We start from the raw sequence: 22,547 nt of genomic DNA, 5'->3' as shown, positions 1-22,547 counted from the left end.
ATGTTAGAATCTGGGTTGGAGGCCCACAGGTAGGGTCTGACACTGATGGCCTGGTCGCGTCCTTCGCCACGCTCTCCAGAGGCGTGTTGCTAGCTGGCCAGTGGGTACGGGTCCCTTCTGTCCCTCCTCACAAAGCCAAGCGGGATAGGGAGCCGGGCTGTCAGGACATACTGCCAAGATAAGACCAGGTACAGCGAGGCGGTCAGGGGCTGGGCTCGGTCAAAGACACCATGCCGTGCCCATGGTATCTGAACGAGCACCTGGGGCCAGAACCCACTCAAAGCCGGCTGCCGTCCACCCCTCGGACCCTCCGGTGGAAGCGGGCTTCACTCCTACACGTGGGTCCCTGGTGGGAGGGAAGACTGGTCTAGAAGCGGAGGGCCCTGAGCCGGTCCACCTGCAGAGAGGGACAGGTGGGTGCAGATTCGCTGGAGGCCAGGGAACGGCCAGGAATGTGGGCTGGGTCTGGATCTGGCTCCGCCACTCCCCCCGGCTCTGGGATGTGAGGCTGCCCTTCCTTCCTCCCCGAGCCTCCGCTAGCTCGTCTGTAAAATGCGAGGGTGTGACACTTGGGTGGGTTTAGAACAGTGTGGCGCGCGGTGAGGGGCTCCGGAAATGTTAGTTGTCCTTCTTAGTACCTCCAGTCCAGAGGCCCTTCCTCCTCAGGAAGCCCTTCCCCTGGCTGCTCCGGGGAAAGACAGACCCAGGACGGTCGGGGCGGGACTCAGCCGTGGGGACGGAGAGCTCCACCCCAGGACAGGGGCTTTGGGACAGGAGGTGGCAGGAGGCCGTGGCAGAAGCCACGCCCCCTCGCGGCAGCCTCTGGCCCTCCTGGAAGGCAGCCCGGCCCCCACCGGAGACCGCGCTTCCGTGATTGGGCCCCATCATGTGCCGAAGCGCAGGTGGGCCGGACCCCTCGACCCAGCTGTGGGCCCGCAGAAGTTTACAGAAGTGTTCCAGCTTCCCTTCCTAGTTCACTCCCGCAGAGACTGCAGACTCCAAGCTGCCGGAGCTGGTGCCCCGCCCCCCGCCCCCCGCCCCCCTCCGCAGGGCAGTCCCAGGGGCGGGCTGGGGAGGGCCACAACTTGAAAACAATCAGGAGGACACCCAGGCAGGGGGGTCGGGAGAGACTTGGTCCCTGTTATCTAGGGACCAGAAGGTCAGAGCCGGTGAGCCTGCAACATCCCCAGAGGGGCCCGGGGTCTCCTCTCCCCGCCCTGACCGCGGAGGGAGGTGGGCCGGCCTCCCGCCGGGCTGCAGAGGCCACGCCTAAGGTGGGAGGATCCCAGGATAGTGTGAGGTGGGGAGAGAACGGGGGAAACGGTGACTGGGTTTCTTTGCTTCTCTTCTAGGCTGGAAGCTAAACCCCGTGGTGGGCGCAGTCTATGGGCCTGAATTCTATGCAGGTACAGGCTGGAGCGGTCACTCTGGGCGGAGCCGGGCCGGTGGAGGTGTGGCCGGCGGGTGGGTGTGGCCAGGCAGGGGCGTGGCCGTGCGGGCGTGGTTGGGCGGTGCCGGGCTAGCAGTGGCTGCGCACTGGCCGGCTGGTTTCGACCTGGCCTCAGGCTTTCCCTCTCACCGCCTCTTCTCTGGCCCCCTTTCCTGCAGTGACGGGGTTCCCCTACCCCACCACGGGCACGGCCGTAGCCTACAGGGGCGCGCACCTACGGGGTCGGGGCCGGGCCGTGTATAATACGTTTCGGGCTGCGCCGCCCCCGCCCCCCATCCCAACTTATGGAGCGTGAGTACCTGGGGAGGCACTTGGGAGGGAGGCATGGGGGAAGCCCAGGGCGCGTGGAGGGTGGGGGGGGAGGCCCTGGGCAGCCGGAGGGGCTAAGCAGCCTTTCCAGAACTGCGGGAAGGTGGGGGGGGAGGGGGTGTCGGGAACCCCCAGACCTTTGCACTGCAGTCGCCTCCATATCAGTACCCCAACCCCATCCTGCCATGGGCGCCAAGGCTCACTGGCATTTGGGGGACATTTAGAGCCCCGGCGCCTTGCCAGCTGATTTAATGGGACGGTGGTTGGCCCTTGAGCTCAGCGAGGGCCTGCTCGAAGCCCTCCCTGGACCATTTCCCCGGGGCCCAGTGCCCTCTGCCTGGATGGGGGGGACAGCTGCCTGGGCTGGGGTTGGGGGAGGGTAAGCAACAGGGGCCGCGGGGCCCCTGGCTTTGTGGGAGAGAGGAACTGACCAGCAAGGGTGTTACTCTATTGTTATACCAAAACAGGGCACTGGAGCAAACGCTTGTTAAAATGCCAGTCCCATGGGCAGGGCTGGCACCCTGCCCCCTCCCTCCTCAGCAGACGCCGGAGCCGGCCTGCCCACCACTCTCTTGTCCGTTTGCTTCCAGGGTCGTGTATCAGGACGGCTTTTATGGTGCTGAGATTTATGTAAGTGCGGTCCGGAGGGGAGGGCGGGGTGGGGCTTGTCCAGGCCTTCAGCTGATTTCCAGGGTCTTGCCCTCCCCCACCCCATCCCACTTCATCCTCGGAACCCCAGAGGGTGAGAGTGCCAGGGCAGTGGGTCCCTGGGGACCTCGGCACAGCGGAGCCTGGGCTGTCTGTGCTCATGTCTTCTCCAGTCCCCAGGGCGTTTGGGTGATGGGGGCAGGGGCGACTCTCCCGTATCCCTAACTGCATTGGGGTCACCGAGTGAGCCCCGGTGGGTACCCCATGTCCCGTACAGAGGCCCAGAGAGAGACCAGGAGGCAGGGGCTCGAGGGCAGACCCCTTGGTGGGTTCCTGTGGCTTCTCTCTCCCTTCGTGGGGCTCCCCCTGCTGCTTCCTCTAGCCCAGAGCCCCAGCTGACAACCCCTTCTCACGCACCTACCCAGCCCAACACGAGACCTTGCTTCCATCGTGGGCATTTGCCCATAATCCAACAGTCCCTTTGTGCCAGGGCCGAGACGTGATCCGGGTTTGCCCTTGACCTTTCCCAGTATCTAGGATCGCACCCAGTCAGCCATGGGTTCTCCACGCCCACGGGCATCAAAATCAGGGGCCCACTGGACTGCTGGCAGGTCTGTGGGCACTTAACATGTGTCAAGGCCACGAACACAGCCAGGCACGTAATTGGTACCCACCAGTGTGTTGAATGGGGAAGTGAACAGACACCCCTGCCTCACCTCAACCCGGTCCACTTGATAATCTATGGTCCTTAGGTCTCCATTAGGCCAGAAGCGAGGTGCCCCCAGGCCTACACCCACCAGCCAGTCCTCACCTGGCTGAAAGGGGAAGGTTGACAGGCCACGTCAGCCCCGCTAAGCCTCTGTGCCATCTCTCCCTCCCCCTTACCCTGCAGGGGGGCTATGCAGCCTACAGATACGCTCAGCCTGCAGCAGCAGCCGCGGCCTATAGCGACAGGTATGGCTGGGGCCGTGGTCGGGATAAAGACAGACGATGGGGTAACAGGGTCCCTACAGGGCTGGGCTCAGACAGACGGGAAGACTTCACTACTGCTTGGGCCTGGGGCAGCTCCCCCTGGCGGCACAGAATCTGGACAGAGGAGAGCAGATCCGAGACCCCTGAGCCAGCGGGGCACCCCCCCCCTCCCCGGTTTCTTCAGTCCCTTCCTGCCCTGGAGGCCCCGGAGTGGGAAGGGTACTCAGGAGGCTGTGTTTCTGCCCGTGGGCGCGCCTCCGATCCTTCTCGGGGCTTCAGGGTCTGAGGCCCTTTAGCTCGGAGAAGGAGAGGCAGCAGCTTGGGCTCCCAGTGGCCGTGGCGAGACCAGGTGGGCAGTGTGGCCATCTGAGAGCAGCCGGCCCTCTGCCCAGTGGCGGGCACACCCAGGGGCTGGGGGGGGTGGCTCTGTGTTTGGAGGCAGGTCCCCCAGGGGTGGCCTAGCCTAGCACATGGGCGCTTGGTCCATTGGGCACAGAGTTCCTGCTTAGGGGAGCCTGGCATGCACGTGGTGGGTGCCGGCCTGGGGACCACCTGACTGTCCCTCCTGGTGGCACCCGGGGACCCGCACCTTTCTCGAAGCTCCTCGCTGCATCTCACGTGTGGGTTTTGTCCGGTGCACGGCAGGCCCTTCAGCCCAGCCCTGTCCTACAAGAAGGTGGCATTTCACACACAGAATTAAGTTGAGAGGAAGGCCATCAGGGGGACACAGGGCCATGTCCCCCCCATCCCCCCTCCCTGCTCTGAGCACTCTGCCCTCATTCTTTCCGGGGATCGAGGTTTCTCTTCCCTCCACCCCAGCTCTGTGAGGACTCCCATTTCCTTCCACGAGGTCCCTGGTAGAACAGCCTGCCCCTCGTCAGGGACAGCACACGCTGGAAGAGCTGAGAGGAGGGTGGCCAGCTGTGTTCCAGACGCTTCCTTCTCAACAGGCAGAAAGGATGGCGAGGAGGGAGGGAGGGCCTGGCGGGCGGGACCACACTGGAGGAGGTGGGGGGCCCGTTGCCACCCCTCACTTGCCCCCATCACCCCCCCACACCTCCCTCTCTCCCCAGTTACGGCAGAGTCTATGCGGCCACCGACCCCTACCACCACACCATCGGCCCCCCAGCGACCTACAGCATCGGAACCATGGTAAGGAGCAGGGGCGCCGCCTGGCCTTAGGCACTGGCCGTTGACAGGCTGGGGTGGGCAGGCCCTGAGGACAATGACCCAGACCTCTGACCGGCGCCTGGGAGGACCAAGGCCTGGATTGGGAGTCTGGGGGAGGACTTGCCCCTTTGAGCCCCCGGGGGACTTCGAGGGAGGCAGGTCCAGTGAGGACGTCTGGCCCTCTGGGAGCATCCTGGTCCGCCCACTCTGCCCAGTCTTCTGAGGCTCCAGAGGCTCGTGGGGGTGTGTCCGCCACCGTCCCCCTGTGTCCTGTCGCTGCGCTTTTCCTCACGTCAAGGAGAGGGACAGGGGCTGCCCCCCACTTCCCACCCAGACCCGTCGGCGGCCCTGGGGCCAGCGCTCTCCCAGCACCCACCCCCCCACGCACTCCCGGCCGGCTCTCGGCACCAGAGGTGTGCAGGCCAGTGTGTCTGTGTGTGTGTGTGTGTATGGCCAGCTGTCGACACATGCAGCCCAGCTCACTCTGTACCCCGAAACCTGCTTCCAGTGGTCACCCGCCTCCTGTGCCCACCCACCCCCGGCCCTGGGGGGTGTTGATGTCGGTTTTTAGCTAGCTTGGCATCCAGCATCAAAGATGAACACATTTTTCGGGGGGTAAGGAGGGAGGAGGTTCGGAGCCAGTACGGATACGTTGTTCCATCTCCCTTGGTCTTGATTACGCCCTCCCCATTTTTGTTCTGTCTTTGATTTTTTGACAAGTTCCCCGCATCCCAGGCAGTCTGCAGTGACAGCTAGCAGCCACAGGGGGCAGCAGCAGGCCTCTTGGGGGCCGGCCCCTCCCCGGACAGAGGCCCCAAAAGTGCGCTCTGCAGGTCCCTCGGCTCCAGGCTCGGCTCAGGGCGCCCCCCACCATGCAGCTGCTGGCTAAAAGCTTTCGTTGATTCACAGAGGGGCCCCTCTTATGTTCTCATTTTTGCTTGTAAGATTTTCTTTTTTTCCCCTCTGGCACTTGCCGCTCCCATTTCCTGTTGAAATTGGTTGGTGGGGAGGAGGTTCCTGCAGAGACCTCCCTGACCCAGCGCAGCCCAGGGACACAGGAGCCGGAGCACCCAGGACCCGTCCTCCTCAGCCGGACGCAGGGCCAGGCCCAAACGAGGCCCTGGCGGAAGAGGAGGGACCCCAGGGACCCCCTAAAGCCCGGAGGAGCTGGGCGAGCAGCCACAGCCTCTCCTGGTGGAGCCGAGGCCTGGGGAACCCTGACAGAGGAAGTCCGTCCACCCACCAGAGCCCCCAAGGGGCTCTGAGGAGGTGGGGCCCTCACTCAGACCTCCCCCGACCCATTAAAGAGAGAGGGGCCCCGGGAGGGCCAGGCCCGAGCCTAGAGAGTCGTCAAGAGGCTTCTCAAACCTCCTTGTCCCGGAGTGCCGGGGCTGATGACCCCAGCAGCCTCCTGGCCCCCAGGCCACCACCAGGACAGAACGAAGCCCAGGGCCCCCCCCCCCCCCGCTGCCATGGTAACTGGTACCCGCTCTCCCCAAGGCCAGCCTTAAAACATGGGACTTAGCGATTTCTTTTTGGTTTTCCTTATTTTTTTTTTCTTTTTGCTTTTTCCCCCCCTACCACAAGGCGGTACTGATTGGCTGTTTGTCATCTTTGATGTTGCAGGCTAGCCTCTGCCGAGGAGGGTACAGCCGCTTCACCCCCTACTAGCAAGAGGGCCCAGCCCCTAGCAGCATTCACACTGACTGCCCAGTACACACCACACCCAGCAGGCCAAAACCAGGCACAGCCACCGGGAGGACAGTGCGCCCCCCCCCAGTCAGCGGCACGCGACGCTAAAGTCCATAGGTTTTTCCTCCAGCCAGCTGGTGTCCCTGCCCCTCACCATGGCGTGTGTGTCTTTGACCCTGGTTACCCCTGTGTGTCTGAAACCTTGCTTCCTATTTTGACTTTGTTGACGTTGTGACCCCCAAGCCATTTCAGGTACGGTATGCACACAGTGGGAGGGACTAGGCTGGGCACGAGACCCCCTCCCCCTCCCCGAGAGCTGGCAGTAGAGCCCGCCAGGGCGACACCCACTCCCCATCATCCCCCGGGGTCTGTGGAGCCACAGGAGACCCCCCCCCCCACGCCAGCGGCCAGCGGGGGCCACAGCCACTGCCCCTCCCCTGGGGTTCAGGGAGGGACGCGGGGACGGTGCCCCCTTCCCACCTTCACCTAGTCACAGGAGTAGCCGTCTCTGCCCTCCTCACCCCCGTCCGGCTGAAACTAACATTTCTGATTGAAGTTTATTGACGTTTCCTGCCGAACCAGTCACAAGCACACGTGCAAGGCGGAAACTGCCGTGGCCACACCAGCCTCGGGGCTGCTGAGCCTCTGTTGTAAGAAAGGAAAATCTAGGAGGAAATTCCCCTGCACCCCGCCACCCCACACACACGCACGCACGCACAAAGCCATCGGCCCTGCAGGGCCCCAGGGGTCGCCCTCAGCCCGCCCGCGGTGACTTCTGGCTGCAGGCTCTCCCAGCCCCCACCCCACTCTGCCAGGCCCCGGGGATGGCACCTTGGCCCTGCCGGACTTGGGGTCCCGGCCAGCCCGGCACCTGTGTTGGTATTCGGGCTACGGCACCCTTCCCCTCCCCCGGGCTTGGAGACATCTTTTTGCCAGGGTCCATTTCAGGAGGGGGGAGCAGGTCGGGAGCAGGGGGAGGCCCATCGCGGGACTTCCTGGCAGAACTGCACTCGGTGCCAGCCTCCCCTCTAGAAAGGTCCCAGGACCGTGCGGGGTCCAGGGAGGAGATTCTGGCTGGGGCCGCCGGTAATCCTGAGACAGCCCCGGTAGCTTCTGGAGGAGGCTGCGCGGTCAGGACCTGCCTCCGTTACAGGAGAAAGTGTCTCGGGCCGGGGAATCCCAGGTGCCCTGACGCGCCAGAGTTGGGCTTCCGGGCGCGGCCAGCCAGCGGGTGTGGGTTCCCCGCCGGCCAGGGCACACCGGGTCCCGGCTGGTGGAGTGGCCGGATCGTGTCCTGGGCGCCGGGCCCTCTCTTCCCACTGCCCAGAGCCCCTCCTTCTCAGCCGCCTGGGTCCGGGCCCCTCGTGGCCTGTGCTGTGCCGTCCACCCACCACGCCCTCTGTCTTCAGCCGGCCGGAGCCAGCCGGGCCCCCCCCTGCCCAGCTCAGCCCTAGCAGAGCCCGCAGGCTGCGCGTGCCGGCCAGCTTCACTGTGCTCTCTGCTCCTGCCGCCCCCCACTTCTTCCCACTGCGAGCCCATACTCTCTGCCCTGGAGAACGAGGTCTGCTTTAAAGTCAGCTCACAGAGGATGATGGGTTCCCGGAAGCTGGGGGCGGGGGGGGGGGGGGGGGGACAGGCTGCAGCAGGGGGGAGGCGCTAGGACCTTGGGACCCGGGGCCCGGCACCCGTCCGCCCGCCCTGCGCCCTGTGCGGGCCGCTGGGGCTGGTCCCGTCCTCACCGCACGCCTGGCAGTTGCTTCTGTGAAACTGCAAGTCCTTTCTGTTTCTGTTGTAGTGAAAGCTTCCACCGTTTCCTTCTTGGACCGTGAAGGGCAAAAACAAAAAACAAAAACAAAACAAAACAAAAAAAAACAAAAAAAATCACAAAACAAAAAACAAAACAAAAAAAGATGTTCAGATCCAAGCAGCAACAAAACCAACCAAACCAAGAAGCATCCACCACGTCCGAGTCGCGCGTGGCAGCGCACGTCGCAGCGAGGGAGCACGTCCGGCGGGCACCGCGCCCAGGAGAGCGCCCGGGCCCCCACCCCTCCCCGGCCACGGCGCTGGCGGGACGGGGAGAGCAGGAGGGGAAGGGGCCTCGTTTTCTACCAAGTCTTCCTTTCCGGCCCCCCACTCCCAGGGCACGTGGGGCCCAGCGGAGGAACGGGCCACAGGCCTGCGCGGGGGAGAGCAGCCGGCGGGACCTGACCTTGTTGCCGACCGTGCCGGTGGAGGGGACGGCTGGGCTGGGCTGGGCGCGGGGGGCGGCCACTCATTCCCGGGGTCTCTGGCTCCAGCCCGTGCCCGTCACCCTCACGTCCAGCCGTCTAGGCCCCAGCTCACCCACTCTGCCGTGCCGCCAGTGCCCACATCCCAGCGAAGGCGTTTGCAGGCCACCAGAGCCGGTCCGACCAGCAGCCCTGGGGCCCGACCCCAACACCAAGGAAGGGCTGACATGGTTCCAGAACTGTGGGGCGCCCAGGCCCCCCAGTCCGGTGAGGGGGCTCCCGGGCAGCCTGGACAGGATCATTCCCCTTACCTAAGAGCATCGGGAGGGTAAGGGCCTCGGGGCTGAGGACACGCTCTGGCCGGCTCTGGCCGGTTCCTGTTCCCTTTCTGGAGGCGGCCCTGGGCCTGGTCTGTGGGAGGGAAGGCAGGCCTCATGCCGCCTGCTGGACCGGGCCCTCCTCACCGCTGCCCTGCAGGGGAGCAGAGGGCGGGCGGGCCAGTGCAGCACGGTGAGGTCCGGAGTCAGGGTGCCGCGGGGCTGGACGGCCAGGCCAGAGCAGGGAGAGCGAGGGGTGGGGAAAGGCCCAGAGGGGTGCCCGGGTCCGGTCCCAGGGTGGCTGGAGAGCAGACCGTAGGCAGCAGGGAGGAGGCCCTGGCCAGGCAGGGATAGCTGGAGTGGGGAACAGCAAAAAAAAACATAGGCTCCCAACATGGCTCCACTGTCTCATGAAACGTAAAAATTAAAAAAAAAAAAAAAAAAAAAAAAACCACCTCACTTTATATATTCAGCATCAGCTCCTGAAGTGAGCCCCTTTTCTATTCCTGTTGTACAGAGCCCCGCCCCGCCCCGCCCCTCCCGTCCAGAGCCCCCTCTTCTTGCGGCAGCTCCGCCCCCGGCCCCGCCCTCCCGGCCCCCCAGGACTGCAGCCGAGCCCCAGGCTTCCTTTCTTACCATTCTGTATGCTTCCAAGGTGTGACCATTCAAATCAACAGTATTATTATTAAGATTATTAATAAAGATTTCTTTCTTCAAACCAGGACGACGCTTTTTGATTTGGCAGCTCCCGGGCGGGGCGCAGAGGGTGGAGGGCCGGGAGGAGCCCCGCGGCCCGGGAGGGGAGTCCGGACACCTTTCTGGGCCAGACGGCAGAGCCCCCGCCCTCCGCACTCCTTTCCCGACCCGACCCAGGACAAGCCGGAGGCAGGGCTCACGCGTACCCCTGGAGCCTCGCCTCGTCCCCGCTGCGGTAATGCTTGTAACGTTTCGAGCACATTCCGGGGGAGACCGCCACCGGGGCCCCTTCCCAGTGAGCAGAGGCTACCCCACACCGGCGCCTGGCCGGGCCCAACGTGGTGCCGAGCAGCAGCTGTGGCCAGCCAAGTGCGAGCGGGAGAGGGTACGGGGCTGGGGGCGCCGTGGGGAGGAGGGCCCTCAGATCCCAAGCGCGCCCCGGGCTCTACCGGTGTGATGGGCGATGGGCAGAGCCCCGGTCCCGCGCTTCAAGGAGAGCCCCGGGGGCGGGGCAGGGGAAGGGGGCGCCCCTGGAAGGCTGGGGCGCAGAGAGCCCTGCCATCCTCCCCACCCCCGAAGAGGGAGCAGGACCGGAAGGAAAGCACAGGTCAAATCAAGAGCTGAGAAGCCTTGGGCGTGGGGGGCTGGGCCAGAGTCCAAAAGCAAGGTTGCCCCACCCACCACTCAGCTCACCAACTTGAATTCCTCCTGTTTTCACGCAGAACAATTTATTTGAGAGCGATTACACCCACCGCAGGGGCACAGGCTGAAATGCCAACATACTAAGTTTCCTGCCCAGAGCCTCTGCTGTGTGCAGGCCGCGGACGGAGCTCCCGGGGAGCTGGGGTTGCGTGGTCTCTCGCTTCTAATCGCCTGCCCCCCAGACTGTGAGAAGGTCACGGCCACTATAAATTTTCCCTCCTTCTCTGCATAAAACATTTGGGGGAACCAGCAATTAAGCAAACAGGCCTCGTGAATGAAGAGCTGGACGTCACAGCAGGCGGTCGGCTTCGGGGCACCCGGGGCTCCCCCCGCTGGGGACGCAGGGAGCAGGCCAGGAGCCTCCACCCCGGTCCCCCGGGGCACGAAGCAGGAGAGGCTCAAAGCGCTCCAGGGATAGTTCCAAACCGCGAACACGCTTGTGTGAGCAGCTCCGAGTGGCTCAGGTCCTTCCCACCAGTCTGCTGAGCCGTCCAGCTCCGCAGGGACAACCAGGGGTCGTGGGTGGCCTGCGCTTCCCAGCTGGTCAGAGGAGTCACCATCCTGTTCCACATGAAGCACTTCCCCCTCGGCCGGGCAAACCCATTCCCCACCGGGGGCTGAGCTGGGTAGGCCACGCACGGGACTCGGAGAGTAAAACTTTGTTCCTCTGTCTCACCGGGAAGGGGGCACGTGGGTGCCTGGGCAAACGTCAACCCCGAAGGAGACCCCCTTTGCTGTCCTGCTGGCCGAGTTTACCAAGGCCACCCCGACACCCCTCTGAACCCCCGGCTGAGGCGCTGTGGCTGTACTGCCGCCTGGTGGCCTCTCTCCTCCCTACAGCGTGAGACCAAGTCCGTGGACCCCTGGCCTTGGACCCGAGGCCACCCCTTAGGTGTGACCCCCTGGCTGGGACTGTCTGGCCCTTGGGACCGCTCCACCTCTCATAGCATGGGTGGAGGACAGAGAAATGGGCAAGTGACCCCCAACGTTGGCCCTGGGCAGCCCCAGGGTGAGACCCCGGTAGTGACGACACTGCTCTGGCCCAAGAGAGGAGCCGGGCAAGGCCTCGGGGTGGAGAGCCCACCCCTAGGAAGTCAGCACAGTGGCCCAGCGATCGACAGGGGAGCTGTGTGACTGCAGGAGCCATCTCTGGCTCCCTCACCCCCTCCCCTCCTCCCCATGCAGAGCCACTGGCAGAAGAAAGGAAGGTGCTAGAAGACAGAGGAGGCAAGAGAGGAAGGCGGCCCAGTGAAGAGAGTCCTCGAAGGGCCTTTGCTGACACCTCTCCGGGGGCCGTAGCGCGGCTCACCCTGGGAGAGGCTGAGGCAAGCGGATGTGATGGAACAGGGCAGCCAGAGCGCCCGCAGACAGGCTGGGGCCGGGCTGCAGGCCAAGGGCCTTTCTGGGCCTCCCGGGCTGGCCCAGGGGCCCAGAGGACGGCCTCCGTGCAAGCTTCGCCAGGACCAACAACCCGGGAGAGACACAGCAGGACCCGGGGCCCGTGAGATGCCCCACAGGTGGCCCCAGCTCACGGGGACAGCGAACTGGGAAAGCCGCAACACAGGATGGTCTGGACTGGGGCAGCCCACCTGGCCCGGGGGCAGGTACGACCTGGTGCCAGCCCGGCCAGGGGCTCAGTCCTCAGCACCCTCCCCCCACTCCGCCCTCAGCCCTCACCCTGGGAATCGCCCCTGGGCTGCTCAGAGACCACCACCCGCCTCCTTCAAGCCTGGTGAGCGTAAGCGTCTCTCGGCCCATTGGGAAGCGGCCTTCTCGGACGGACGGGACTCGCTTTCCCCAGTTCTGTCACTTGCAGAACCGTATTCCACAGAGGAGACGGAACAGAGCTCCTTCACCCCAGGAAATCGCCCACCCAGCAAACGGACCTCTCGGGTTTCCGATTAGCAACGTCCCCCACAAGAAAGCCCCAGCCCGCAGCCTCCCAGGGGCCTGTGGTCGTCTGCAGGCTTCGCGGGGCCCCGGCGCAGAAGCAGCCGTAGCCTCGAGGCCGGGAGGGTCTGTGCTTTAATGCTCGCTCACGCGTGGGGCCAGGAGTAGAGCAGGGCCGCCCGGCCCCACTCGGCCTTCGGCACCAGAAATCCCTCCCTGGAGACGGGCTCCACCAGGAACTCCACGCGGCCGTCCGTGCCTGGCCCCGCGGCTGCCACCGCCAGGTCCACTACGCGATACTGGTTGACAAACGCCAGGCCCAGGAGCGCGGGCTTCTCCGGCCCCGGGGGCCCCTCCGCAGGAGAGCCGGTCGCTCTGCAGCAGTGGATGCGGAAGCATCGGATGTGAGACAGGGGGTAGGACCAGTGCAGAGCACAGCTGAGCCGGAGCCGGGCCGGGCGCCGCTCCTCTTCCTCCTCCTCCTCCTCCTCCTCCTCCTCCTCCTCCTCCTCCTCTTCCTCGGGGGCGGCCCGCTGCCAGCGCACCCGGGAGACACTGATGGCCTGCACCCGGGGCAGAGGGCTGAGCAGGCTGTTGGCATCCACCACCTGGCGGGAGGGAGAAGGCTCAGCCCGCGGGGGCCGAGGGCGCCCGGCCCCGCGCGTTCCCACTGGCTGGCACCCTCACCCCTCCGGCCCGCGAGCCGCGGGAGCAGGCGGGGCTCGGCTGCAGGCGGCACCCCCCTCCTCTGCAAGGGCGCCCGCCTCACCTGGAGCTCTCCCAGGCGGCAGACAAAGGCCTCCTGCTCCCGGCTGCCGGGAGGCCGCGAGAAGCTGACCCAGAGGTCCTGCAGGACGCAGCCCCGAAGGTTCACCTCGTAGCAGCTGGGGGGGGGCAATCGGAGGCCGGTCACAAGGAGCCCACCTCAGCTCAGCGCCCTCCAGGCCCCGAGCCACGTCGGGAAGGGAGACCCATCCCAAAGCGGTCCCTGTGGTCAGCGGGAGACCCCAGCCGTGAGGCATGACCGTGACGGTTCCCAGCAGCGTTCCTGGGTTTGTGTCACGGGGCCGCCTGAACTCCTCCGGTTCTGGGGCTCTCGGGTGCCCCCCACCACGTGGCCATCCCCTGCCGGAGTCTCGACAGGAAGAAAAGGCACTCACCGCTGGACCCAGCCCCCGCTGAGCTGCTGGCCGCAGTGGCCCACCCATCTGGCCAGCTTGGTGGGGGGCACCCGGAGGGGGCGGGGGCTGTGCCTGGAGCTCGCTTCTGCTGCGGGAGGAGACCCAGGACTTGAGAATGAGGAGAGTCCAAAGGAAACCACACGGGGAGGCGTCTCTTCTGGAGGCCAGAAGGCTCCCTGGTGGCACCAGGCGCCCAGGGCCTGCCAAGACAGGCTGAGGCCCTCGGGGGAAGAATAGGGCGGAGAGCCCCCACACCCCCAGGCCCCACAGACGTCCTCCTTCTCAGTGCCATGGCTGGCGGGAGGCCTGATCCCCACGTCTCCGTGGGAACAGAGACCCAGTCCCCCACGGCACGCTGTGCTGCCCAGTGGGGGCCGTGGGCCGCAGGCTCTGGCTGGCTGGGGAGTCTCCCTGTCAGGCCTGGACCACAGCAGAGGCGGGACCTGCCTGCCTCCGCCCACCCCGGTGCACTTTCTAGACCCCCCTTCCCTGAGGCGTCCCCTGAAACAGAGGAGGCCTTCAAGAGGCAGGGGCCAACCCTACCCCCTCACCACTCAACGTCGAGATGCCACCGACGTGACAGCTGCCCGCGTCCCCGGTGGTGAGCTCCAACGCCACCCCAACGTCCGAAGGCCCTTCAAGCTTATACACCATGGACAGGAAAATTTTGGGGGGCACCGGGACGTGCAGGGAGAACAGCCTGTGGGAGGAGGCCAGCGATGAGGGGCCACAGCGTAACCGCGGGGACGCCGCAGCTGGCTCCCGCCCACGCCCGCCAGCCTCTCCCCGCAGGACCCGGGAGCCGGGGCAGCACAGGGCGTGCGCTCTGGTCCCGCCCGAGGCTGGGGACGGCCCTCCCCCCATCCTTCCGTGACCCAAAGATCTCGGTTCTGCGACCACAGGAACGAGAAGCGGTCGGACTCGGCAACGGCGAGCAGGGCGGTGGCTGGGGTGGGGGGTGGGGGTGGGGGGACGGGCGCTGCTCTGCGGGGCCAGGTTCGGTTTTGCGAGGCGAGGAGGTGCCGGGGTGGTTTGTGCAGCCAGTTCGCGCTGCCGCCCCACCCGCTCAAAGACGCTTGAGACGGAGAACCGGAGAACCGTACGTAAAAACCACCCGGTTCTGTCTGTCCTCATCCCGGCTGCTGCCGCCCAGCCGCCCGACAGGGGTGGGGGTTCGCGATCGGCAGGGGTGGGGGGAAGCGGATGACCCAACAGGTCTCATCCCCACCCGCCTACCTCACAGCCACGTGCCCGACATCGGGCGGGATCACCCCGCGGATGAGCAGGGAGCTGCCCCCGTTCCAGGCGTCCTCCAGGCAGCAGTGCGTCTTCACCCAGCCCTGCCCGTCCCCTTCCGGCCTGTGCTCTGCAAACAGGGGCTGGATTTCCTGGGCGCTCGGGTGGTACCAGGGCCCCACCGCCTCCTCCTGCAGGACGAGGCCACGTCAGAGGAGGGGGGGGGGCTGGGGGCCCAGGGGGGCACCGTGTACACGGGGGGACGGGGAAGCGCAGCACGGCCATCCCTCGCACGCCCCCGAGCCCCCCACCTGTCCCAGGGCACACCAAAGGTGACGCGGCCCAACCGGGAGCCCCACGCACCTGGCCGTAGCACACTCTTCGAGTCCCCATGCCCAGGCAGAAAGAAGTGACAAAGGGCAGAGAGCAGATGCTGTGTGGGGGCAGGTAGCGTCCCAGCAAGCCCCAGAACCTGCAGAGACAGCCTGGACTCACTCTCTGCGACCCGAGGCACCCCCGCATCCCTCCCAGAGTGGCCACGGCTGTCTGCGGAAGCGGCCCCTCGGGGACCCCAGGTTCCACCCTTGCCGCTTAACTGGTCGCCAGGACCCTCCCGCCCGCAAGCACCCCAGGTAGCTGACTTCTCGCGAGCTGAGCCCCTCCCCCTGCCCGGTGTGCCCTGGGAAGGTCAGTGGAGAGCAAGGCCTGAGCTACCCGGAGACACGTTTGAAATTGCCGGAGCCCCCATCCGGCCATCACTACGCCCCTGGGCCGCGGGACAGGACTCACTTGTCCTGGTTCTGGAAGAAATCCCTCTTCTCCAAACACTCGTACACCCAGCCAGGGGCAAAGAGAGCGGCCGAGAATCCGTGCTTCCGGATCAGCTCCAGCGACTAGGGAGACAGCAGTCAGGGGACGCCCCTTCCCCGCGAGCGCGACGCCTCCCTCCCAGCTCTGAGGGGGCCTTCGAACTCAGTCCCCGTCACTCCTCAGCCCACCAGCAGAGGCCGCTGCAGCAGTGCCGGGAAGGAAGGCTCTGGGCCGGCAGGGGGCTGCAGGGGGGGCGGCTCTCACATGCTGCCTCTCCAGCGCCGTACCTGTCATCACGTTATCAGACTCGCAGCGGGTGGAGAGGATCTTCGGTTATTGGATTAATTTATTCACTTAGAGCTTAATTAATGAGCAAGAACATCCCCATGGCACTGGGGACGGGGCGGGGCTGACAGCCCGGGAGACAAGCTGACTCCCTACTTATCCCACACCAGGAGCTCAGCCCCAGCAACCCCTCCTCTCTCTCCTCACTGCTGCCTTGCCAGAAAAACCTCTCTAGCTATTAAGCCAGCAATTCCCCAAACCGCTCTTTTGCCTGGGTCCTTAGCCCTGAGCTGCCGGAGAAAGACCCCCAGCTCCCTGCCAGGGTCCCCCCGGCCCACCCAGTGGCTCCAACTGCCGACTCAGTGCCCTTCCGGAGCACACGGTCCCGACAGACGTAAAAGCGAGTCAGAGACTCGGGCCGGAGGTCCGAACGGTGCTGCTGCCCATCAACACCTAACACAAGTACCACCCGAGCACAAGAAGGGGCTGGAAGTTAGGATTTCGGGGCTCGGCTTGGCCTCGGGGCAGGTCACCGGTGTTCCCCGGTCCTCAGTTTCCCCACTCTGGGAAGAAGGTCGCCTCAGTTTCCCTCGAGTGCAGGTGGAAACGGAAGGTCCACAAGAAAACCAGGCCCGCGGAAGGCACGCCGGCCACCACCCCCACCCCACCCCCGGCCCCGAGGGCCACCCCCACCTTGTGGGTGTCGAACTGGCCCCCGACGACGTTGCCCCGGGCGAACACGTCCACTCCCACGTACACGTCGGCCCGGCGCTCGCCGGCCTGCGCTACCATTCTGTCCAGATGCTCCTCCCGCCAGTTGTAGTTAGTGAAGAAGCCGTGGCAGGAGTCGAAGAAGATCCTGGGAGGCGGCAGGGACTGGCCGTGAGGCCCGGACCCGGAGGCACGGGGGCCGCCCACGCTGGACCTCCCCCTCCCTCGCCTCCACTCATAACCCACAGCCGGGGCTGCCTCCAGGCCCGGGACGGAGGCTGCCCCGGACAGCGGGGACCCCCGGCACAGTGCCAGCTGGGCCCCCCGTCGCTCTCGCCCCTCCCGCTCCCCCCCCCCCCGGGGCGGCCGAGTGCGCCAGGCCTCCAGGAGACACGCGGCACTGCCGGCGACCCCTCCACCCAGGGGGCCGCCCGGCTCACCGGTTCTGCTCATTGAGCTCGTTCTGCCACATGACCTGCCCGCTGCTCACCACGCTGTCGTACCAGAGCACCAGGCCCCCCGGGACCTGCCGACAGAGCTGCGTGCTCAGGTACCGGAGGAAAGGGGGCACGTTCCCCACCGCGGCCAGCTGGAGAGGGGTGAAGAGAAGGCCCTCGGTGAGGCCCAGGGACGTCGGGCAGAAGTGCCCACACAGGACGTAGAGGAGGACACTTCACCCCAGAAGCAAACGGATGGACACACACCAAAGAAGCCACGGTCCCAGGAGCCCCTCCACCCCACAGCCGCCGAAGGGCGGGTCCAGCCACCTGGCCTCTGACTCTCCTCCCTTCCTGAGGCAGGAAGGATAACGGGCACGGCCACCAAGAAAAGATTAAAGGCCACGAGGGGGGAGGCTGGCGGGAAGGGAAGCCACACGCGTGGCCCAAGAAAAGCAAACGGAGGAGGAGAGGGGTCTCCTTGAAGGAGAACACGGAGCTCGGCCAACCCAGGTTTCTGGACACAGCGCCAGAGAAGGTTCTGCGTCGCTTCGGAGGAACGGAGATGCGTGGGGCCGGCTCCCGCCGCCGTGACGGGGAGCCGGCCGCAGTGCGGGCCCCGCCAGGCCTAGCTGGGGAAGCGGCGGGGGGACAGCGCCTGCGACAGGGCTGGGCAGGCACCGGAGAAGGTCGTGCTCACACTCAGAGAGCTCTCGATGTTGATGAGCCAGCCATCAAAACGGAAAAACTGGGCGATCAGGACGAGCTGATCGGCCACCGCCTGGTAGGAGCGCTCGTCCCCGGCCAGAAAGGCTTCACAGAGCCGCCCACCTTCTTTCCACTCGGCGATGAAAGTCCCTGCCAGGACAGAGAGAGACGAGGTCAGGCGAACCCAGCAGTTAGCAAAGCGCGGTTCCTGCCACAGTACATCAGCGTGGCCTTCAAGGCAGACATTCAACTTCTCGGCTGTCCCCGGACAACTAGGGAACCAAACGCCCTGGGGGCAGGGCCCAGCAGTCAGTGCTAAACAAGCCAATACATGTTTCAGGGGCCGGTGAAGAAAGCTTGAGAAGCCTCACTCCATCCAGGGACCGGCCGGCCACCTGTGGCCTGCAGACCACCTATTTTTATAAACGCAGGTTGTCGTTTTGTTTTGTATTGTTTTGCTAAGTTTATTTACTCATGTTGAGAGGGGAGGGAGGGATGGGGGCGGAGAGGGAGAGAGAAAATCCCAAGCAGGCCCCACGCCGTCAGCGCGGAGCCCGACAACGGGGCTCGAACTCATAAACAGTGAGATCACGACCTGAGCCAAAATCAAGAGGCGGACGCTCAACCGACTGAGCCCCCCGGGCGCCCCTATAAACGCCGTTTTCCAGGAACACGGCCATGCCCACCGGTCTGCCCGCCGCATATGGCTCTGTTGTCTCTCTAGCAATTGCAAGAGTGGCCCCGTGGCCGGCCCCTTCTGGAAGTCCGCCTTGGCCGGTCCTGACCTATCGAGGCGGCCCCAGGCGCCGAGCTCTACTCGCTCAGAAGCAAAGGCCTAGCCTGTTCGCCCCTGCGACACCTGGCAGGTGTGCGACCGAGCCTGGCTGAGTGGGAGGCGAGCCCTGGGATCTTACCCAGCACACAGACCCCGTGCCTGTGGGCAGCGTTGGTCCAGCCCACGGGGGGGATGGTCACCAGGTGATGGCTGAAGTACACAAAGATGTCAATACACTGCCAGTGGTAGAAGCAATAGGGATTTTGCGCCGCCGAGCCCTGAATGAACCTGCGTGAGAAACACAGCAGTCGGGACCCGGGACACGGGGACCCCAGAACGAAAAGAGACTAGCGAGGCCCCAAGGGAAGATCCTCTTCAGTCGCGGCCAGTGATGCCGAGAGCTCGCTGCGCACAGTGTAGACGCTGGGTCGAGTGAGAAACAGAACGACACCTCAGTCCTTATCTCGGGAGGTCTTAAGGGAAACGTGTTCACCGGGCCGTGCAGGCAGTCACCCCCGGACCCCACGGCGGTTTTGAGCCTCCACAAACCCAGACAAGACAGAAGAAAGGAGAAGCGGAAGGCTTCACGCAAAAGCTCCAGGCGCCTGGTGTCCCCCACACTAGTCCCTTGACGGTTCCTCCAGGATGGTCTCCGTGCACGTAAGGTCGGGCGGGTAACCACATGAGCCGCACCCGAGACGTCACCACCTGCCTCGGCCTGTCCCTTGGTGGCCGACTCTGACTCAAGCCTGCCCATCTATCGTCCCGTCCAAGAGTATTTTATAGACGTTTAAGACCCCTGAGCGCACCGCCGGCGACTCTGGAGGAAGCGTCCCTGGCTGGGGGAGGGGCGGAGTAGGACACTCAGAGCGGTGGGCCGAGCACGGAGTCAGAGCCAAAGGGACGGGCTCCGGGCCCGGCGGTCTGGTCCAGAGGCCCGGCTCCTGGCTGTCTCTGCCACACCGTCCCTCCCTCCTTCCCCTCCATCCGGTCCCACAGAAGGAAAACACGCAACAAATTTAACGTCAGGCGATGTCCTCGCAAAGCCTTACTTGTCATCCAGGTATCCGCCCATCATGTCATGGCACAACAACGTCCGGGGCCTCCGGCTGCTCAGAGGGGGCTGCCGACACTTGAGGGGTTCCAGGGCCACATTAAAGCTGTCCTCCGCATCGGGCGTCCACGCCAAGAGTTCCTCCAGCGAAGGTAAGTAAAAGCTGATGGGTTTGGTGGTGTCCTTGTCATAATATCTAGCTGGTCAGACGAGGGAACAGTGAGGAATCGATGGATTAGCAGAGACGCTCTGACAATAACCGAGCGAGAACGGAGACCAGGAAGGGGCGGGCCTGCCCCGAAGCCCCAGGGGTGAACTCGGAGACAGCGTTCAGAGCCTCGGTCCTTCTCACCTGGCAGAGGATCCCGGGTAAAACTGACCACTTCACGAAAGACTGCTTCTTCTTGTTCCTCCCCGATTCTAAGCAAGGAGGAAGTTAAAAAAATTTTTTAAGTAAAAGGGTAAAGAAAAACAACACTGAGAAGCACACGGACTAGGCTCCATCCAGACGTGTGGAGGGGAGGCGGTGCTATTCTCTGACTTAGGGTTTGAATACAAGCTACGGGAATACGTATAAAGAGGCCAGTAGGCACCGATGTTCCTGCTGTCGGAAGAACAGCCCATCCTCTGTACCAGCCACCCAGACATCACCCTGCAGGACCAAAGTCGTGCTTCGCAGAGTCCACGGGTTCTTGGCCAAGGGCCAGGAAACCTCACAGAACCAGAGTTTCAGGGCCCCAGAGAGCAGGGCCACACTTCCTCCCCAGTCCACGTTTCTGTGGGTATGTTCTGTGGATGCCATACTAACTCCCCAGCTGCCGTGGAGGATTCTAACAGGAAAAAAAAAGGGCACTTTCAGTACGTGAAGTTGGAAAAGCCTGGATAAAACCAAATTAGCTTTTTTTTTTTTTTTTTAATGTTTATTTTTGAGAGAGAGACAGAGTGTGAGCGGACAAGGGGTAGAGAGGGAGACACAGAATCCGCAGCAGGCTCCAGGCTCCGAGCTGTCGGCACAGAGCCCGACACGGGGCTCGAACCCACGAACCGTGAGATCGCGACCTGAGTCGAAGTCAGACGTTTAACCGACTGAGCCCCCCAGGCGCCCCCAAATTATCATTCTTTTAAAAACAATTATTGTCATCAGAGTACAAGAAGACACGGCCAGCTACCATTTATTGGCTGTGGGCTTCAAAGCGGAAGTTGTCTAAACCTACCAACATCCATGGCCTCTTCTTTGTGACTTTCTTAGGAGACCCTGAGACCTGCCAGGCGAGTGGATGGGATGAGACATTCAAGTCTCATTAAAGTGGATGTGCTAAGTGCTTGGGAAGTGCTCCCTTGCGAATTTCATCCTATGGCTGTGCTTTTCCCTCTCTCTTGATGATTTCTCGGTCCTTCAGCTTGTCTCCCCCAATACCCCCACTCCAGGAACTGTCAGAACACTTGTTGGTCTGTACCAGAGCGTGAGCCATCTCAACATTCCTATGCAGGAGCAAAAGCGTCCCCACCAGCGGGCAGCCGCTTGCACTCCATCCCTGTTCCGTCTGAAACACCCCTGGTCTCCTTTTGGGTTTAACACGAAGTTAGGGATGCTGTTTCCAAGAAGGCCATAGAGGGGTGCTCCTAACGTCCCCCCAGGTGAGCAAAGGTCCCAAGAAAAAACCAAGCATGGGCGCCGAAGGGCACGTCCATCCCTTCCGTGCCTCAGCCTTTGCCCACTCCGTTCCCGCGTCTGGAACACCCTTCTTCCCATTCGCCACCTGCTCCCTAAAGACTCGGTGCAGATATCCCCGCTCCAGGCACCACCCCCTTCCTGTCCAGCAAGGGTACGAATGACACCAGCCGGCCTCCTCCGCGAGGACCCACGGCCGACGGCGGTGGGCGAGGGCGAGGACACACAAGCTTCCCACCCACAGCACCGCCAATGGCGGCCCCGCCGGACCCCCGCCCACCTCCTCCGCTGCCACCGGCGCACAGGTCGCCGCTTCCGCTGCTCCTCCCGCGTCGCGTGCGCCCCAAGCCGCGCAGCCGCCCGGGTCCTAGGCCCCGCGGTCTCCATCACCACGCCGCGCCCGCCGCCACGGCCGGCCTCCGGCCAATCGCAGGCCTGGATCAGACCCCGCCGCTGAACACCGGCCAATCGCTGGCCTGGATCCGGCCCCGCCTTCTGCCGCTAACCAATAGCAAGCCAGGACCCGCCCCCCGCCCCCGCCCAATGGGGTTACTGCGCCGTACGGCTGTTCCGCCCCACCAGACCGCAGGACTTCCAGCTCCGGCTCTGGGCTCGCCCCTGAGCGGTGGGGACTTTGTAGTCGGAGGACGGCCTGGGGCGGGGCCTCGGCGGAGGGCGGGGCCACGGCGAAGCGCGGGGGCGGGTCCGTGGCGGCGCTGAGGCCGGCTTTTGGAGACCTCGTATTGTCTCGCTCCGTTTCCCCCCGGCCCCCTTTTGCAGACGAGCAAAGGTCCCAAAGGTCCCAAAGTCAGTAAACTGCAGCAGTGAGAGCCGAGCTCGGTTCGTCTAAGATAATTTTCAGGAAAACGTGAAATCCTAATTCTCATTCGGGTTTTAAGTAGGGAGAAGTGATAAAGGCTTTATTTCTACTCGTTAATCAGAGAAGACGTTAAACTCGTTAATCAGCCAGACGTTAAAACCAGTTCAAAGAGAATAGAAAAGGAGACCCTTCAATGAACATGTAAGTAGAGACAGAATGAACATGTAAGTAGAAAATGAACATGTAAGTAGAGACAGAACTAGTTTTTCTGCAGGGTGGGGTTGGGGGCGCGGATCCCTGAGCTCCCCGAGAGACAGTCTACACCTTGTGAAAGAGAGAGCAAGGCTGGGGTCAGATGACTGCTTGGATGTGTGGTAGACGACGCATCGTGTTCCACTGAGGCATGGATATTTTTCTACACCCTGAATCTGCACTCTGCAGTAGGTAGGGCCCCCAAGCTCACAGGGCCTGAGGGTTTCTCAGAGGAGGCACGTTCCCAGCATCTTGGGCACTGTTCACAGTAAAAGTGGTGGAAGGAGATCTGAGCAGGGAGAAGTGTAGTCCGGCGAGAGGAATCCATGAGCACCTGGCCCCCGCGGTCCCAAACAGACCAGTCTCAGGCAGTCACTGCTGAACAGAATCCAAAGACAGAGAAACAAGTAGTGGGGAAACAGGAAAGGAATTTATTTCAGGGAGCCCAGCACCGGGAAGACAGCAGACTATCGGCTCAAAGACTGTCTCCAAAGTGCTGAAAAGACTTCCAGGTTGATATAAGGAAAAT

At 63.9% G+C, this 22,547-nt stretch overlaps 2 protein-coding genes across 7 annotated transcripts in view; one reads left to right on the top strand and one right to left on the bottom strand.

Moving 5' to 3' along the window:
- The window catches only part of RBFOX3 (RNA binding fox-1 homolog 3), a 419,860-nt gene extending 411,773 nt beyond the window's left edge, over positions 1–8,087 (top strand). For 2 of the 5 annotated variants that reach the window (XM_032591119.1, XM_032591118.1), the window contains exons 10-15: positions 1,353–1,406; positions 1,609–1,741; positions 2,350–2,389; positions 3,300–3,361; positions 4,453–4,531; positions 6,176–6,235. In XM_032591119.1, coding sequence (XP_032447010.1) covers positions 1,353–1,406; positions 1,609–1,741; positions 2,350–2,389; positions 3,300–3,361; positions 4,453–4,531; positions 6,176–6,220 — 413 coding nt within the window. In that variant the 3' untranslated portion in view covers positions 6,221–6,235. Of the gene's footprint in view, positions 1–1,352; positions 1,407–1,608; positions 1,742–2,226; positions 2,390–3,299; positions 3,362–4,452; positions 4,532–6,175; positions 6,236–8,036 lie in introns of those variants that run through there. The other 3 variants (XM_032591116.1, XM_030295979.1, XM_032591117.1) reach the window with 2 other exon arrangements.
- A 4,107-nt stretch (positions 8,088–12,194) lies between these two features.
- On the bottom strand, positions 12,195–21,412 carry ENGASE (endo-beta-N-acetylglucosaminidase). Of its 2 annotated transcripts, none has more exons than XM_030295973.1 (14): positions 21,227–21,412; positions 19,627–19,694; positions 19,273–19,474; positions 18,360–18,508; positions 17,438–17,595; positions 16,741–16,889; positions 16,283–16,448; positions 15,284–15,387; positions 14,858–14,966; positions 14,495–14,685; positions 13,810–13,958; positions 13,238–13,343; positions 12,847–12,961; positions 12,195–12,685 (listed from the first exon to the last, which is right to left on the bottom strand). In XM_030295973.1, exons 1-14 carry the CDS (start codon positions 21,331–21,333, stop codon positions 12,224–12,226), a joined length of 2,235 nt encoding a protein of 744 aa, XP_030151833.1. In that variant the 5' UTR covers positions 21,334–21,412; the 3' UTR covers positions 12,195–12,223. The 2 variants fall into 2 exon arrangements, with proteins under 2 accessions (XP_030151833.1, XP_030151832.1); XM_030295972.1 differs by having other exon boundaries at positions 13,238–13,346; positions 21,227–21,410.
- Between the last annotated feature and the right edge of the window lie 1,135 nt (positions 21,413–22,547).

The sequence above is a fragment of the Lynx canadensis genome, chromosome E1 (assembly GCF_007474595.2).
Source record: "Lynx canadensis isolate LIC74 chromosome E1, mLynCan4.pri.v2, whole genome shotgun sequence".
Taxonomy (NCBI): Eukaryota; Metazoa; Chordata; class Mammalia; order Carnivora; family Felidae; genus Lynx; species Lynx canadensis.
This window is presented reverse-complemented; position numbering and strand designations above follow the sequence as displayed.